Source organism: Lontra canadensis, unplaced genomic scaffold (genome assembly GCF_010015895.1).
Source record: "Lontra canadensis isolate GAN:19392208 unplaced genomic scaffold, GSC_riverotter_1.0 scaffold28, whole genome shotgun sequence".
Classification (NCBI taxonomy): domain Eukaryota; kingdom Metazoa; phylum Chordata; class Mammalia; order Carnivora; family Mustelidae; genus Lontra; species Lontra canadensis.
This window is the reverse complement of record NW_022631022.1, coordinates 6,810,460-6,828,505: the sequence shown is the minus strand read 5'-3', so window position 1 is coordinate 6,828,505 and position 18,046 is coordinate 6,810,460. Positions and strand designations below refer to the sequence as shown.

General features: G+C 34.0%; 1 protein-coding gene across 2 annotated transcripts in view; it reads right to left on the bottom strand.

Moving 5' to 3' along the window:
- Positions 1-3,029: 3,029 nt before the first annotated feature.
- The window catches only part of VPS13C (vacuolar protein sorting 13 homolog C), a 195,290-nt gene continuing 180,273 nt past the window's right edge, over positions 3,030-18,046 (bottom strand). For both annotated transcript variants that reach the window (XM_032864804.1, XM_032864805.1), the window contains 5 exons: positions 17,586-17,700; positions 12,659-12,747; positions 6,686-6,809; positions 5,271-5,351; positions 3,030-4,951 (listed from right to left, as the gene is read on the bottom strand). In XM_032864804.1, the coding sequence (XP_032720695.1) occupies positions 4,850-4,951; positions 5,271-5,351; positions 6,686-6,809; positions 12,659-12,747; positions 17,586-17,700 (511 nt within the window). In that variant the 3' untranslated portion in view covers positions 3,030-4,849. The remainder of the gene's footprint in view (positions 4,952-5,270; positions 5,352-6,685; positions 6,810-12,658; positions 12,748-17,585; positions 17,701-18,046) is intronic.

Genomic DNA, 18,046 nt, shown 5'->3' with positions numbered 1-18,046 from the left:
GACAAATGAATGGGTGTTGTGGTGTTCTAATAAAACTTTATTTGCAAGAACAGATTTTTTGGCTCCTGGGTTATAGTACATCAAATGCCAGTATAAAATCTACTTAATGAAGAGAATTTAATAATGGAGATGTACAAGTAAAAAGAAACAAAATGATGTATAAAAAAGGAAAGAAGATGTACAAACTTAAATGATGACAAAGGAGGAAAGTGGTTTGAAGGGGGAAAATGGAATTACAAGGTAAATGCTTTTCTATTTATTTTTTTAAAAGATTTTATTTATTTATTTGACAGAGAGGGAGAGAGCACAAGTAGGTAGAGAGGCAGGCAGAGAGAGAGAGGGAAGCAGTCTCCCCACTGAGCAGAGAGCCCGATGCGGGGCTCGATCCCAGCACCCCGAGATCATGACCTGAGCTGAAGGCAGTCGCTCAACCAACTGAGCCACCCAGGCACCCCAGTAAATGCTTTTTTAAAGAGATTTTATTATTTATTAGAAAGAGAAAGGGGGAGAGAGAGATAGCACACAAATGGGGGGCGGTGGCGGAAGAGGGGCAGAAGGAGAGGAAGAAGCAGACTCCCTCATGAGCAGGGAGCCCGACAAGAACTGAAGGTAGATACTTAACTGGACTGAGCCATCCAGGCACCCAAGGTAAATATTTTCTACAAAAACAAACCCAAAGACCAAGATCTAAAATCTATTTTTAATGAAAATTGTTTATAATGGAATTTAAACTACCCCTGGGAAACTTAAAGCGGTAGAGTCAATCTCTGGGGAAGCCATTTGGTTCTTCTTCCAAGTTAAAAAAAAAAACAACAAAAAACTGAAGAGCTGAATTCTCTTTGTGAAGTGTTCATTATTATCCTAGTGAATACTATCAATGCAGAGGATCCTGTTAGCTTATTTCATTACCATTCGAAGTATTTTCCCACTAGAAGTCAATTCTAAAAATTTTTCATCTACCAGATATTTACTTAATATACAAGGGGGATAGAAATCATGACTTGGTTCTAATTTGTATTTTTTTCTCCAGAGTTTTCACAAATCTTTATGACACATCATCCTATGGTAACATTTCAGTCTCCTGTATGTCAACATCAATTACTCTGAATATTTTACCAGTACAATTTTCCTCTATAACTGTAAAATGGAACATTGGCATGGCCTGAAGTAGAAGAAAATTCAGTTGCTCCTCCTGTAGTTTAGGTTCTTTTCTAAAAATTGGGAAGCAGCTTTAAGAAACTGACCATTTTGGGGCACCTGAGTGGCTCAGTGGGTTAGAGCCTCTGTCTTCAGCTCAGGTCATGATCCCAGAGTCCTGGGATCGAGCCCCACATCGGGGTCTTTGCTCGGCAGGGAGCCTGCTTCCTCCTCTCTCTCTGCCTACTTGTGATCTCTGTCAAATAAATAATAAATAAAATCTTAAAAAAAAAAAGAAACTGACCATTTTGAGGGTATACAAATCTATAATCTCTTATTTGAAACCCTTCGACTAGATGTGGTTTGGAATACAGAGGTTTTTAAATTTTAGAAAGGCAATATGCTTCATACACCACATAGCTTCTACCCCTCCAAAGAAGTCTGGAGCAGTACCCTGTAACTGAATATATTAATTTTGCTACAGCCCAACTCATTTATACCAAATATAATAAATGCCAAAATTAGCCAAATGTCAGTTCAGATTTTTCTGTCAAAAGTGTTTACTTCAATTTTATGCAAACTTTTTAGTTTTCAGAGCTTTTTAAATTTTGGTAAGGGATGGTGGGTCTGCTATGAAAGGCCCTTCTAAAGGCTTTTTCCGATCAAAGAGACCCACTCTGTTGGATATTTGAATGATATAGCCTTGTAACTCAAGATACTTTCAAGCATAAATTCAAGAATAAGCCTAAGTTCTTCAACTATAGGCACAATTACCAAGAGAAATGTGCTCCCCTACTGTTCCAGTGAGTTTCCCTTTCCTTTCAGAACCAACACATACATGCCGTGAACACACGTCCATCAGTATTCGTGGACAATCTGGCAGTAATTCTCAACCAAAAGGACTTGTGCCTCAAAGTAAAAAGATGGTTCTTGTAGCTCTGGTAGTAACTGCAGCCCTATATTTTAAGTGGCACAGACATTCGTAGAATTTTTCTTTAATTATTTTAAGACTAGAGCGTTAATCTTTAGTCCTGGCTGTGTACCTTAGAAATGCATGTGGAACACTTAAAATACAGATAGAGGTAACACCAGATCAATACACTTAGAGAACTTAAAGCACAAAAAAACCCCAAACCAAACAAACAAAAAACAAAAAACCCAAAAAACAAAAAACCCAAAAAACAAAAACCCAAAAAGATAGTGTCCTCCCTCAAACATAATCCAAAATCATGAAACACATGTAAGTAAATCCATCCTAGATCAGATTTTTTGTATGAAACTTTAGTCAATGCATCTTCCAATATTTTGTTCTCTCTTATTTTAACGCCCCTGCTTTTCTACAGTCCACAGCACACACCTGTTCTTCCTATTGCAAATCTGGTACCATAAGAGCCTTCAGATTCGTAGTCTTATCTCCTAGTAAAGGGAAAGGGGGGAGCAGAGGGGAGAGAAACAGACATGGTGGAAGCCTCCCCCCCTACCATGCAGTCTAAGAAAGGTTCTACAAGGCCACTGAAGCATCTTCAAGCCAGTCGGCTATCAGAAGACTTCCTGTCTCCAGGAATGGGCCTGTCCTCATATCCTTGCCATACACGATCCGTGATGGAGAGAAACCATGGAAGGTATAACCCTAGTGCAAAGCAGCCAAGGATTTCAAAGCGTGGGAGCATGGTCCTTGTCAAAGATGTCCCCTTGCACTGGTGACCTGCCAGAGATCTCCAATGTGGTAAAGGGGCTCCACGAAAGCCTTTCTAGCAATTTTTAAGCACTCCATAACCATCAATTTAACTCCCCACTATTACAGGATTGGGAGAGGAAAAGGGAAAGACATAGAAAGTAAAGGTAAGTGTTATTTGAATATTTAATACAAACCCACAAAGTTTTCACACTTGTAAACAATGCACCAAATATTTTATTTCTCTCAGTAGTTCATATGCAAGTAATTGATTCTCAAAGCATTTTCAAAAAACACAAAAGACATTACACTTTACCAATGAATTATTTGTCCCAGGGGAGTAAATCAAATTAAATGTTACAAAAATTTTAAGTTTATTTTTAGGTGAACTGAGATGATGAATTTATATACTTCTATAAAATTTTTTGTTCAATGTTTTGTACATGCCATCAGTACAATATGGTTTCTTAAATATTTAGGACATTGTCAATAGCTGTGATTCCTATGAAATATATAATCCGATATCTCAAATTCCTGATTAGGTCAGCTTTAAAGACACAAAAAACCAGCACATTTGTTATGAAATTCTGTTTATCATGCTCCCTGTATTAAGTTGTGACTAACTACTGATACAGAAATTCTGTTTAAGGCTAGAAGTTTCATATATGACACATTCCTTTAAAAAAAATAAATGATGTTGCAAAGGCAAAGCCCACCATAACTATATCAGAGATAAAATATTTAGATGATCAATTATTATATCCTTCTTTCAGAGTCTACATTAATTACCAATTAGGAAAAATTTAAAAAGTTTTAAGGCTTGTCTTAAAAAACATCAATAAAGATAGAAGAAACCTGAGCACATGTCAACAAAATCAGAGCAAACCAGGTATGTCCACATCTTCATTTCATCATTAAGTCAGTGATTTGAGATAAATGTCATGTTAAAATCCAGGAGTGAATGTAAAGATTCATTCAAGGAAATCAAATACTTCTAAGCATTTTTTAAAAAGCCTTTATAGGCAGTAATCTCTCATTAGCATAAGTGAGATGTGGAAAGGACAAAAATAATACTGTATTGAACTGATTCTCATAAGTTTGCTCTCTCAAAGGACATGCTTACCAGGTATTTTCCACAGTGTTGTTATATATGCCTAATTTTATTTATATATAACATAACTAGAGATTTTTCATTCTTCCTAGTAAGTACTTAAAATACATTTCTAGGTATGCAGTAGGATTACATATTAGCATATGACGCGCTTAAAAATCTTTCAACTTATAAAAAAACAATTTCTAGAAATATAAAAATATTGAACTTTTCATATTTCTGAGTCTTAAAAAACATAAAGTACAATATTTCCATATATCAGCAAGTTATAGCTGTGCCACTTAAGTTATCTCAAAAGAGCATGTAAATAATTTCAGAAGTTTTCCAAAGGCTACATTACAGAGCACAGACCACAGACATTTTCAGATTTGATTTTCTGTATGTTTTTATATTCTAATGCAAGGAAGAAAAATAAGCAGCAAAGTTAAACATGTTTTTATTACCAAAAAATAACATTTTCATGAAAAGAAAATAGAAGACATGTCATCTCTTCCTTTAGTGGTTTTTCTTCAATTATCTGATTTACCAAAAATATGATCTCAGTTCAATTACTGAATGAATTACCTTTAAATAAAATATCCAACACTTGTTCAAAGGTTTGTCCAAAACCTCCTAAAGAACACTACTCATTCTAAGCTCTTTTCTTGTTCTTCGGTAAAAACTTCAATTAAAAACAGGTCCCTTGCCCTTTGCTTCACAACCTTAACATTAATGCAAATTTCACTCTGAGTTTCAAGTAATATTTCTTTGAGGGCCTGACCCACTAAGGGGAAAAAATGGAAAATCCAATACCAGTGATCCTAGAAAAGAAGTTCTAAAACCAAAGGATTGCTTGAAAAATTATTGTTAGCAAGAAAAGAAGAGTGATTTATAGATAAGACCAATGGTTGGTATTTCTCCCAGTAGCAGCCCCCTAGGATCTGTGATTAAAATGGTATTTGGGGCCTGAGAAGTTTCAGTGATGATTGCTTCATCAGTTTTTGCTGGTGTCTCATTGACCATGCGTCATCAATGGCATTACATACTTTCTGTAAAATAAAATATTTACTATGAATGGTAAAGACAAGTACAGGCTCATACGGAGGAGAAAGGCATAGAAGCAAGAGTTGGAGATCTCCACACAGCCCTGACAGAGAATAACAAGAATACACAGTCTATATGTGTCATGCAAAATAAGACCCTTCTACCTGTAAGCCCACAATATATTATTTTAAGCTCACATATCCATCCAGAGTTAAAACTGGAAAAGTTTTTGGGAGAAATAATGGTTAGTGTTATAACAGATTTTTAAAAAAATCTTGCAGCTCAAAAAACAAAAGGGGGAATTCTTTAAAGTAAATTGTTTACCTCTGCTGTGGTGGTGTCTCGCAAGTAAATGTTCCGAAAACCATGACTGGCACTGTCTTTTTTGTGGAAGAGACCTTGCTCCTGTTTCAAAAGAAACGAGAGAAAAGAAATTATTCTGGGGAAGAAAAAAAAATCATATCTTTTAATTAGATGTTCAAATGTCAATCCTATTTTATAACCAACAGACTAACTAAATATCCATACTCAGGTATGATAAGAACTAAATCATTTTGGTACAAGGATAGTGGCTCCACGTGGGAGCTGTTAGAATTTATGAAATCAGATGAGTACACATTTATCTGGATAAAATAATGGCTTTCTACAGGCTATGATAAATAGCCTACAGAAACACCAAGTGATAACTCACCACATCTGACAAATCAAAAAACCCGTCCTTCATTTTCTTGGCTGATAGATAAAATTCTTATATAATGTAAAACACATTGAGTCAATTCTCACCACTGATGTGAAAGAAAAGTGACAACTGAATATATATGCAGAGTGACACAGTCTTCTCTGGTTTGAAAACTATGTTTCATATATCAAGGGGGTCTTTCAATTTTGACATTTTACAATGAGGTATGGCTGAAATGCAAAATGGTATTATTTCAGTTTCTCTTCTTTGTAAACTTCTATGAAAAGAAAATATAAAGGATAATAGTACCTGCAACTTTAACTATTAAATTTTATGATAAATGTTTTTTAGATAGTTTTGGTAAACAGAGATAATATCATTATTGTTTAGGAGAAAATACATACTCCAAGAATGACTATCCTCAGAATGACAATTTGTAGTTTTTTTAAAGGAGTGAAAACAAATTTATAATATACCATATATGCAAAAAATAATCCATTTCAAAGTAAAGTGAGCCTGAGAACTAAGCAAAGGGTAGGGCTACCATTCCTGGTAATTATTTGCTATGTAATTAAAAGTTCTTCTTTAGAAAATGATGAGAAGGAAAGACATGAGAGTATTATCATATATTTATACTGTACTAGTATCCTCTAAGTATCAAATTTGATAAAATATGACTGTTTTAGATATAATATTTATAAACTCCTAAAAGCCTAAAAAGGCATCTAGGATTACAGCAAAATAGTTACTCACGTGAAGTAAAAAAAACAAAACTGTATTTACTAATGCTTTATTCTACCTAAAAGGAAGCAGCAACATCCTAATTTTTTTACTGGACACTTGACACAATCAAGGACTATAAAAAAATACAGTACAGAAATAAATTGATTACACATCTTTCATTACATTTTACCATATTCTAATAATAGTAATATAATCATCATCATAATGATGATCCTTCAAACACTGTGTAGTTAACTGTAAAAGATAGCCATAAAGCACTGGTTTCCACTCATTTAACAAAGTCTTAGCTCTAAACATGTGATTTACGTTTTCTTACCTTGAATGAAATTTTTAGCATGTTTCCATGGACACTGGGAGGAAATACAAAATCTTCAAATGGACACTGCCAGTCTATGGACATATGGCCTAGGATTTCAACTTCATTTATACACAACACTCGCCTATTTTGCAAAAGGAAACAAAAACATGCAGGTAGTCATAAAGAGTTAATTATTCTAATATTTCACTGTGCTGGATGTCATATGCAGTACTCCGTAAACAATATAAGCTGGCACTAAAAAAAAAAAGTACGCTTCACATTTTAAAAAAAGTCTAGTTAACTGTCAGAAAGCAAATATGGCACCTACCAACTAACACAGCACACTTTCAAAATTCCCCTTCTGCCAATCTTGCAAAATTCAGAAAAGTGTCATTTTTTTTCACTGACCGAAAAACTGAAATCATCTTTGAAACACATAAGGAACAGGCTGTACTCTCATCTGGGAAGCAATAAAAGCAGAAGCCCCTGAAAATGTTTTACTTGGAAAATTACTAATTGCTCTTTACTGTCAGTCTTTGCCTTCCAGTCAAGAAAGAATGTGCAGGAAATGTCACAAACCTCAAATGTCAGCAAAGATTCACTTTGGGCCGACTAATAAATATCAGGTTTGAACACTTTAACAGTAATGTACTATATCACACAGTGAGTATCCCATTTTACTCAATAGCAAAAAAGGGAGAGGAGGAGGGGAAGGAGAAGATGACGAAAGAAAAGAAAAATCACAGAATCCTTAAAGGACATCTACATTGATTTCCCAGTGTGTGATTCAGATTAATTACTTGATATAACCATACCTGATTTTGAAATTTCTATTACAGAAAGGTAACTAGGAAAGTAGAGGACCTGTTAATTCTACAAATATCCAGGGTGCTGGAGAAACAAAGAAGGTAGGATTTCTGCTTGAGAGAGGCACTCCTAGGTTAGAAGGGAAATAAACATGTAAATATATCCGACAGCACAGTGAGATGAGTGCAGAAGCACAGTGTGCAGGAAAATTCTTCTGGAGCACCAGAAGGAGGGACTGATTATGTGGGTAAAGTATGTGGTATAAGAGCTGACTCTTGAAAGAAAGGAGTTCTCTAGGTGGGAAAGGGCAAAGATAGTCCAGACAAAGGGAGCAGAGCAATGACATATTGAGGAGTATAAGAAAGGGAAGGTTTGTTTGACGAATGTAGAGGTCTGTAGCTGGAACACTAGATCTACAAAGAGGTAAGAAAATTAGCCTAGTGTTATATATTGAAGTTTTTTTGTGTGGTTTGTTGCTGTTGTTGTTGTTGTTGCAATTTTAGTAAATTTTGACTTTAATCTATAAGCAACGGGAAATTTCACAATCAAGTTTCCTATTTTCGCATCATGGCCCTAGTGGCCAAGCAAGGAGAAGTGGGATAGACACTCAAGGTAGAAAGCTACTATGATAGTCCAACAAGGAAAGAGTGAGAACCTCAGTTAAGGCAGCATCTGTAACAAGGGGGGAGAGCAAGCTAGATTCTAGACTCTTAGAAGGTAGAGTTGATTGAACTTGGTGACTGATGGAGGGCAGGGATGGAAATAAACCCCTGCACCTTTAGTTCTCAGCAGAGGAACTATGGGAATTTAGGGCTGACTTGGACTGCTGTGTACTGCAGGAAGTTCAGCATCCCTAGCCCCAGCCTACAACTGCCAATAGTGCCCTCTCATCCTTGTGACATCTTTTAACCCCATGCGATATTCCAAATAGTCTCTAGAAGAGGATTCCATTCCTTCTGCCTCCTGTTCCAGAAGAGAATCCCAAGAGCTGAGAGTTACAGATAACTATTACAAATCACTCTGTCAAATGAAAATTCACCATTACCACCATCTTTAAATTCTCTTCTCTTGACCATGCCAAAAATAGTATCGTTCCCCTACTATCCTAAATTTCCTTCATTCTCTTCCTCCTGTTCCACGCTTACCGGAGCATGTGAACTGTGTGTATATGTGGAAGGCTGCAATAATGAGCAATAAAACGTTCATACTTTTAAAGAAATTAGTAATCTCCCATCACATTAATGATAAAATCTATACACTTCAGATGTCATGAGCAGACACTTGTGATTTACTTCACCTCCCAGTGCTTCCCCCACCAACTCTACTGTCCAGCTATTTCAAATGATCTTACTGTTCTAAGTGCTATACTGTTTTATCCCTCTGTTTGCTATTTACATGTATGAAAACTCCATATTCTGTAAGCTCAAGGACCTCCTCCCTAACACCATCCCCCTGGCACCTTGTTTCCCACCTTACTGAACCAAGAGGTTTACCTCTGTCTTCAGAGTCTCTGTATATCACTTTATCTTAGCACCTAGCACACTGTGATGTCACTCATAATGTATAGGTCTTCCTTTAGGTAAGGAGGGGACAGAAGATACCACTTTTATCTGTGTCCCTACTTCTGTCAGACATTGACAGTGCAATGGTTGGAATGTTTATATCCTCCCCCAAATCATACACCAAATCCCAACCCCAATGTGATGGTTTTAGAGGTGGAGCCTTTGAGGTGATTAGATCATGAGGATGGAGCCCTCATGAATGGAAACAGTACCCTTATAAAAGAGGCCTGAGAAAACTCGTCACCACTTTGCCATGTGAGAACACAGCAAGAAGATGGTCATCTATGAAATGGGAAGGGAGCCCTCACCAGACACAGAATCTGCTGTCACCTTGACCTTGGACTTCTCAGCCTCCAGAACTGTGTGAAATAAACATTTGTTGTTTAAGCTGCCTGTCTATAGAATTTTTGTTATAGTAGTCCATAGAAACTAACACAGATGGTTAAAAAAAATGTCTATTCAGAGAACAATTTCCTAATGAAGATTACTAAAATAAAATACTAAGCAGGAGTTAGGATCAACTAGTGGGGATATAGCCTAATAAATTTGGGTCCTGAGAACTCATTTTTTCTTTCTAAAAACTGATAAGGAAAAAAATTCAGACCAAATTTTGGATGAATTTCAATATGGAAAAATTAAAAGTCCTATATATTGGAAAACTCAAAAAGTAATCATAATAGTAATACTACATTGGGTAAAAAGGGCTAATATTAATTTATAAAATGTTACTTAAATTCAGTAAGAAAAAGACCAACAACAATAAAAAAATGAACAAAGGATATGAAAAAGCAATTCATGGAATAGAAAATACACATTGATGATGAATGTATTAAAATGTTCATACTCATTAGCAATTAAATAAATGCTAATTAAGACAAAACTATTTTCTGACCATTATTTTAGCAAAAACAAGAAGGTTTAAATGATAGCACTAGTCTTAGCAAAATTCACAGGATAAAGGGCATTCTCTTATACTGTTAGTGGTATGGAAAAAAAATCAATGCAAGTGTACTGATAAAACAAGTTGGCAATATATAAAAGGTTCTCAAAAATCTTCAGTTTTTCAATCAGCAATTCCACTAATAAGAACTCATCCTAAGGAAATAATTATAGAAAAAAAGACAGCTGCATAGATGTGTTTATAATAATACAGTACTGGGAAGAAAACACTGAGTATCAAATAGGAAGGTAGCATTTGAATAAGTTAGAGTATATCCATAAAAACAATATTACAGTCATTAAAAACCATATTGTCTAAGAATATCTAATAGCCTGGGAAGATGATCATAATACACTGTTTGGTGAAAAACCTAGGCTGGTTAAATATACATAATGTTCTTTTTTGTACACACAGTTTTTACAAAATACATATACTGCAGCTGGCTAAAGAAATACATAGTTTTTATAAAATAGATATACAGCCGGCTGGTGGGATTGCTAGTAAAAGCTATTTTAGGGGTTATTATAATTTATGAATCAAATGAGGACAGTTTTAAGAACGAGAGGGATAGCTACTAATAATTTCACTGGGACAAAAAAATGCAAACTAGCTCTGTCCTAGACAAACCACAATATATAGTTACTTTATTTTCATCCTTTAAATGATTGCCTTTGGGGCGCCTGGGTGGCTCAGTGGATTAAAGCCTCTGCCTTTGGCTCAGGTCATGATCCCAGGGTCCTGGGATCGAGCCCCGCATCAGGCTCTCTGCTCAGCAGGGAGCCTGCTTCCTCCTCTCTCTCTGCCTGCCTCTCTGCCTACTTGTGATCACTGTATGTCAAATAAATAAATAAAATCATTAAAAATTAAAAAAATAAAAAAATAAATTATTGCCTTTATCAGGGGTGGGCAAACTACAGCCTATGAGCCAAATCCGGTGCATGGCCCATGTTAGTATATAAGATCCTACTGGAACACAGCCATCCCCCATTCATTTACATATTGTCCATGACTGTTTTCCCACCACAAGGGCAGAGCTGAATAGTTGGGAAACACCGTATGGCCACTGAAGCCTAAACATTTACAGTCCAGCCCTTTAAAGAAATTTTGTTGACTCCTGACCTGTATTATCTACAATGAATAAGTGTAAGTCTGGCAATGAATGAGTTATTTTTTTAAACACCAATTTTAGAAGAAATGCTATTTTTATATAATCATTAAAGGTAAAACAGATCAGCATAATGATAATTACCTCAATTAAAGAATTTCCTATTAGAGTCTTCTAAAGCTACAGGGAGACTAAGTCATTATATTGGTCAGAAATATTTTACTAACTGCCTTCCAAAAAGCTCTGTAAGTGACTAGATTTAAAATTACTAAGATTTTTCGTTCTACCTGAAGAAAAACCAGATATATAATGTGTACAACAATAGTCCCACAAAATACCTAAATCAAACAAGTTCTAAAGTGTTAAGTATAGTGGTGCCTGGGTGGCTCAGTGAGTTAAGCCTCTGCCTTCAGCTCAGGTCATGATCTCAGGGTCCTGGGATCAAGCCCTGCATCAGGCTCTCTGCTCAGCAGGGAGTCTGCTCCCCCACCCCCCACCCCGCCGCCCCATTCTCTGCCTCTCTGCCTACTTGTGATCTCTGTTTGTCAAATAAATAAATAAAATCTTTAAAAAAAAAAAAGTATTAAGTGTTACCAGAAACAACAACCCCTAAAACCCCTGACTAATTTCCATTACATAGTGTTAAATTACATAAAAGCTATACAATTTTAAAATGAATTAATACACTGTCATTTGCAGCTAAGTACAACATATGATACAAATAAACTCTGTTTTTGGCCTGATCTAATAGATAAAATATAAAATTATGGGCACAAAAAATAAATGATTACTTGTCCAATCAGTAAAAAGCACTTTTTAGATTGTCTTGTGAATATTTTTACTTAACAGGCAAATCATATGACTAGTTAACTCCTTGAAAAAGCTTATGGGTTTAAGTCAGAATCCTGTCATTTTAGTTTTCCTTTTTCTTTTTCCCATCCAAATATATTTTGATACAGTAGTAAGGAACCTAATACAGATTTTTGCCTACCGTTAAGTACTCTTAATCCTATGAAATACATAATTTAGAAGGTTTTGAAAACTATTAACATATAATAGTCATTTTGAAATAAGTGATATAGGAAAAAATCTCAGGAAAATTAACCTAGTAGTTTAAGTTCTTTTATTTGGAAAAATTATCTACCACTCCCAAGACACTTAGAAAAAAATTAGAAAAAACACACAGAAATAATATCACCCTTAAAAAAGGTATGCTAATCATATAAAATAAAACCTAGTAAGAAAAAGTGACTCATGGTCACTCATAGCTGGATTTACAGTTCACATGCAACAGTATGACTACTATACCTATGAGGTCCATTCTAGACTCCACTCAGTAGCTATGTACCTGGGATAACCCCCTAAGCCATACGGAGTCTCAGTTTCAACATCTCCAAAATGAGAGTGTTGGAATGGATAGCCTCAAAGGACCCATCTAGATTGTATTTTTGTGATTTAAAGACAATGAACATTTTACAATTTAAGTATAGTTCTCTAAATCCTCTGCCATTTAAGTTTTCAAAATTCTTATCATCTATGTAGTTTGCATTTGAAAAAATGTCACTTGAAGTTAATACCTATTTGTAACCATAAGAATTGTCTTCTTGCTTCCAGAAATAGCACAGTGGTATCGATAAGTCTCTCCTTCTAACTTTTTGATACGATTCTGAAAAGAAAACAAGACTCAAGATTTGCATAGTAAAAGCATCCAAATAGTATTTCCAACACTATATATTAGTTAATTATAGTAAGAGTGCTAGTTAGGGAAAAATTATTAGAAACAAAAGCACAATACTGGCACATGAAGCTAGAAAAATATTCACAGCATGTTCATAAATTAACTTCCACTGTGCCTTAAAAGACAAATCTGTATTAAATGCTTACTAAGTGATCTTCTGACAAAATACACCTCATCCTATGATAACTCAGGTTTAAAAATATCTAGCAGAAATAATCACAGATTTTCATTAATGGAATATGAAAATACACTAATATAGGGTGACATTAACATTACAGGGCTTCTTAATCTCTGGTCCATGGAAGGACTCTGAGAGGTCTATGAACCACCTAAAATAGCATATAACATTTTGAAAATGTGGTTCTGCAACTTTTTCCAGAGAATGGTTCATATTTTTCAACAGATTTTGTTAAGCAGTCTGTGAACCTTCTCAGAGGTTAAGAACCACTGATTTACACAGAGATAGATATACACATAATAAAATTCCAAGATAACTGATATTTAGTGTTTTTGAGTATTTGGTCTTATAGGTTTAACATGCATGAAAAGTACATGTATGTAACAAATTATATTCTTGATAGAAAAGAAAACATAATGTCAATATTAACACAATCATGAAGAATTTCTAAGATTTCAAATAGCTGGCATAATTTATTGCTAAAGACAATAAACAGGCATAAGTAATTCAAGTATAAATAGCAGCACATTAAAATACATTTATTTTAATTTCAACTACCTCCAAACTATTGTGATTTGAATTAGCACACATTAAAAAATGAATGAGTTATTTTTTATAATCAATGCTAATGAACTATTGTTGACATTATCTATAATACATGATTAAAGATAGATGATATAAAATATATGAAGCTACAGAACATAAACATACCCAATAAGTAAGACTGAAACATTTATAACCAAGAATACATCAATATTATTAAAAGGATAACATAATCAATAATAATCACAAGCAGAGAAAGCACATTTGTTGTTATTTCAATGCTCACATACACATTTTTTCAAAAATCTTCGGTTCAGTCATTCCTCGACAATTATGAAAGGCAAGGAACACAGAAGATGAAGCCCCAAAGAAGTGGGATCTCATCCTTAGAATGAGTCTTAGAGAAAAGTGGGATTTAAGTCACTTGTTTTACATCTTGTCTGTGAGAATTAGCTAAAACCTTTTAACACTTATACCTTAAGTTGTTTAATGAAGAAAAAATGGGAAATGAATAGAACAATTCAGTACATTTATTTTCAGCTTTGAAATTTAAATGTTAAAATATTTAGATCTGAGATGCAATGTAAAAGAAATACTACCCACTCTCCATCTTGTAGGCATTTTCATTAGTTCTCAGGCTGTTGTGCTTTGAACCACTGAATGCTTTTAAAGCATAATTTATCATCATACTACACTACAGAAACTGTTTTCAGCATGATTAAAATCCACTACATTCTGAGATCAGATTAAGATATTCAGTCACTGATGGTAGCAGGAAACCAGATTAGCTGATAAAATATTCACTCTCCCTTCCCAAAATGCAACTTGAAGAATTTACAATATTTTAGCAAGAGCATTCAATATTTTCAAGTAAATTCTAAGGAAATAACACATGAAAAAGCAATCTGTATAATGATGTTTATCACAAAATATTACTGTTAGTAAAATAACAGAAGCATCCTTAATGCCAACAACTTGGAATGGTCAAATACACACTGTAAAGTTATTTCAAGAGATGGTAATGCAAGAATTAAGAATGAAGCATTTCTATGAAAATGGAAAAATATAATTAAAATAAAAAAGTAATGAACACCATTTTAAATATTATAAAGTCATAACTATGTGAACCAAAAGAATATTAAACAAAAACTGGCTATATATGTGTGTATGTGTACATATATATGCATGCATAAACAGTAATTATCTTAGAATAAAGGATAAGCAGTAAAGTATATCCTATGAAAACACAGTATATGATTTAGTAACTTTCAAAGCTGAGTAAAGAACACAGAGCAATACTCAAAGGAAAAAGAATAGGGGGTAAATGATAAGATTCCCAAATATATTATTTAGAATGTACCCACGTTACAGTAACGGCTGGGAGGACAGAATTTTACACTATGGTGCTCTTTAATATTTACAGGTTTTGTTATACTTGGTCCCTTAAGGAATGAAGTCTTATTTCTTTTGTATATCCAGCACAGTTTAGATAATCAATAAATACTTCATACATAAGTGATTATAGTAAGATAGGCAAGGAATGAAATAGCCTGAATTTAACTATCCAGATCCTGTCACCCATGGAAAAAAATTACCAAGTCCTCTCAGTAATGTACAACCATTCTATTTTTTCCCATAACTATAATAATATATTAAAGTTTAAAAGGCTGTCTGATATCACAACAAAAACTAATAAACCAGACAAGATATATTTAGCTAAAATAATAAAAAGTTACTTGAATTTTGTGCTTAGGAACATGGGGTTGTAAAAAGGGAAATCACAAGGTTAATAACAGAAAGAGCTAAACAAACAAAAAATAAACCATAAGAAAAAAAATTAAGTTATACAATTTCTCAAAAGTGAAGTCTTATTAAAATTGTAATAAATCCAGGAAAATTAAAAATCGTTACTTTTACCTAAGAAGAAAGGCTAATTATTAGTGATGATTTAAGACAGCATCTTGAATTAGTTATTGTGCTTGGTTCTCAGAGAAACTGTACATGCGGTGACATTTTTGCCAACCCTCTATTATCTAGGCACAAGAGAAGTTTGTCAGCTATGGTTTTCAGCTGATCTTTGGCTGCTGTCATTCTTTCTTCTTTAAAGTCCTTGTTTTAAATAAGAAGGATTCAATTTATTCTTTTTGGTAACTGCAGTTTAAACAGTATATAATCCAACTGAACAGTCGTATGTCAGCAGTTTCACTCTCTCCAAATGGATGGCACATTAAATATAAGTGTACACTTTGGTTTCAGTTTTGGGGAAAAGAATGAAAGTTGCCAGATAAGATGCTGCTAAATCAAATCAAACATTTCTATCATTCATAATAAGGAAAGAAATCAAAACACAATTTATTTTCAGAACTAACTATGAGGGTACTAACTTCAAAATAATAGTTTAGAATTATTTTTGTTTTCACTAAGGTAACAAATCCTCTAAGAACTTAAAAACAAAAATGACTGGTTTTTAAAAATAAAGATCTCTATAAAAAATAAAGATATTTATAAATTCAGGGCACACATAAATAATTTGCCTAATTACATGCTCAACTTCTCTTTATGTCTATTAAAACACTAATTGTGAATTAAGTATCACCAACAAGGAGATTCAAGTTCTGAAAAGCAAAAATGCTAATGGCTGAAAATGTATATAATATAATTATAAAATGATTGCCATTTGACCAGCAAGAGTACTGAGAGGTAAAAAAAGAAAAAAGAGATTAAGGAAAACCTCAAAATTCATGTCTCAACTCTTATTTGAGGTCTAAGGTCAGATCAACAGCAACTTATATTTCAATTATTAAAACACATGCCCCAGTTAACAGCCCCATAATTTGAGTCAATATCGTGTGAAATGTGAAACATAATTATGTAATTCCATCATCACGACTCGCAAATGTAAAGAAGACATAATAGACTGGACATAAGAATTGTCCTTATTTTTCAACTTTACCTGAAAGTACATGAATACCATAAGAAAAGATAAAATTTTGAAAATGATAGTAAAATTGTCTGCTTCTGGACACAAGAAAGTCTTTCACCAACTAAAAAAAGAGGAGTGTTAATTTCCTACACACTTTAATCTTTTATACTGATCCCTTATTACTGTGCAGTATTACCAGCAATAATCTTTGTGTGTCAAGCCACTACGATAAAAAGTTGAGAGAAAGGGGAGAGTTGTAAAGAAAAGTTCACTGAAATGAACACTCAATCTAAATAGATCAAAGACAGTCAATTAATACCACAGTTTGTTTTGATTTTTAAGGATGAAATCAAGTAGTAGTATAGGAAACATTTACTCCTGTATTTCCGGTTCTTGCTGTGTAGGCAGAAAAAGAAAGAAAATAAAGTTAGAAGCATACAGAAAGATAAAATGTAATCACATACAATAAAAACCAAAGGCTAAGAACAATGAAGAGTTGTATTATTTTGAAGTCAAAGTAGGAAAATATTAATACATTTTGGGGGGAAGGGAATTCCAGTCAAGGAAGAAAAGCAATTTACATATGTATATGTTATTTAAATGTAGTAAAGTTAAAACTAAAATAAAAGCCAAAAAATCCACCTTAAAATATTTTTAAGGTTTAAAAAGACTGTAATTGTGCATAATCTTTTTTTTTTTCTCTCCTTCAGCTTCTGTTTACCTGAATAAATCTAGATTTACAAAGTAATCCAAAGATTAATTTGGGTGAAAAGGAAGCAGTGGAATTCCCATAATTAGCTATAAAGTAGGAGACCAAAGTTAACTGTTAACTAAATGAGCTACCACACAAACAGTAATAATGCCTATGGCTTCTTTTAACATTATCCTTCTGCACAGAAAGGCTTTGTTCCTGTGCAGAAAAAAACTACCAGTCATTCCCTTTTAACACATTATGCAAACATAAAAAATAAATAATAAATTCTACTCTACAAATCACATTCCCTGGTGTAATCCTTAAAGAAGTTCATGAATCAGGAACTTTAAGAACCACCCACGAAATCCTCGTCCTAGAAATCTTTAATATTAAATTTTACCCATGACCATGAAGAAGAGAATTTATACCTCAAATAAATCAGAGCCCTCGGATTCCTGTCTTTCATATGGGCGAATGATGCCATCCTCGTGGATGAAACGGGGGGGACGGAGCCTGGACACTTCCTCAGTTGATTCTGCTGCTCTGTATAAAGCAGCAGAGTAAATATAAGAAAATACCAAAGAATCTTTCAAAATAATACATACAAATACACATGTAGATTAAATACTGTACTACATTCCATACTACATCAATTTTGATAAGAATAGAGTAATTTTAAATAATGTGCCCATTATAATGTGACATGTATTAAAACCAAATCTGTTGGACTCCCAAGTTCCCCCACCTTTCCTGTAAGAAAATAAAATAACAAAGGCACAGATAAAGCTGTGCACTCTTTGTGCAAGCAGCTAGCACAGGGGGTCTGGCATATAGTAGGTACCAATCAACATTTGTTGAACAAAAGAGAAAGTGAACCGTAAAAACTGTC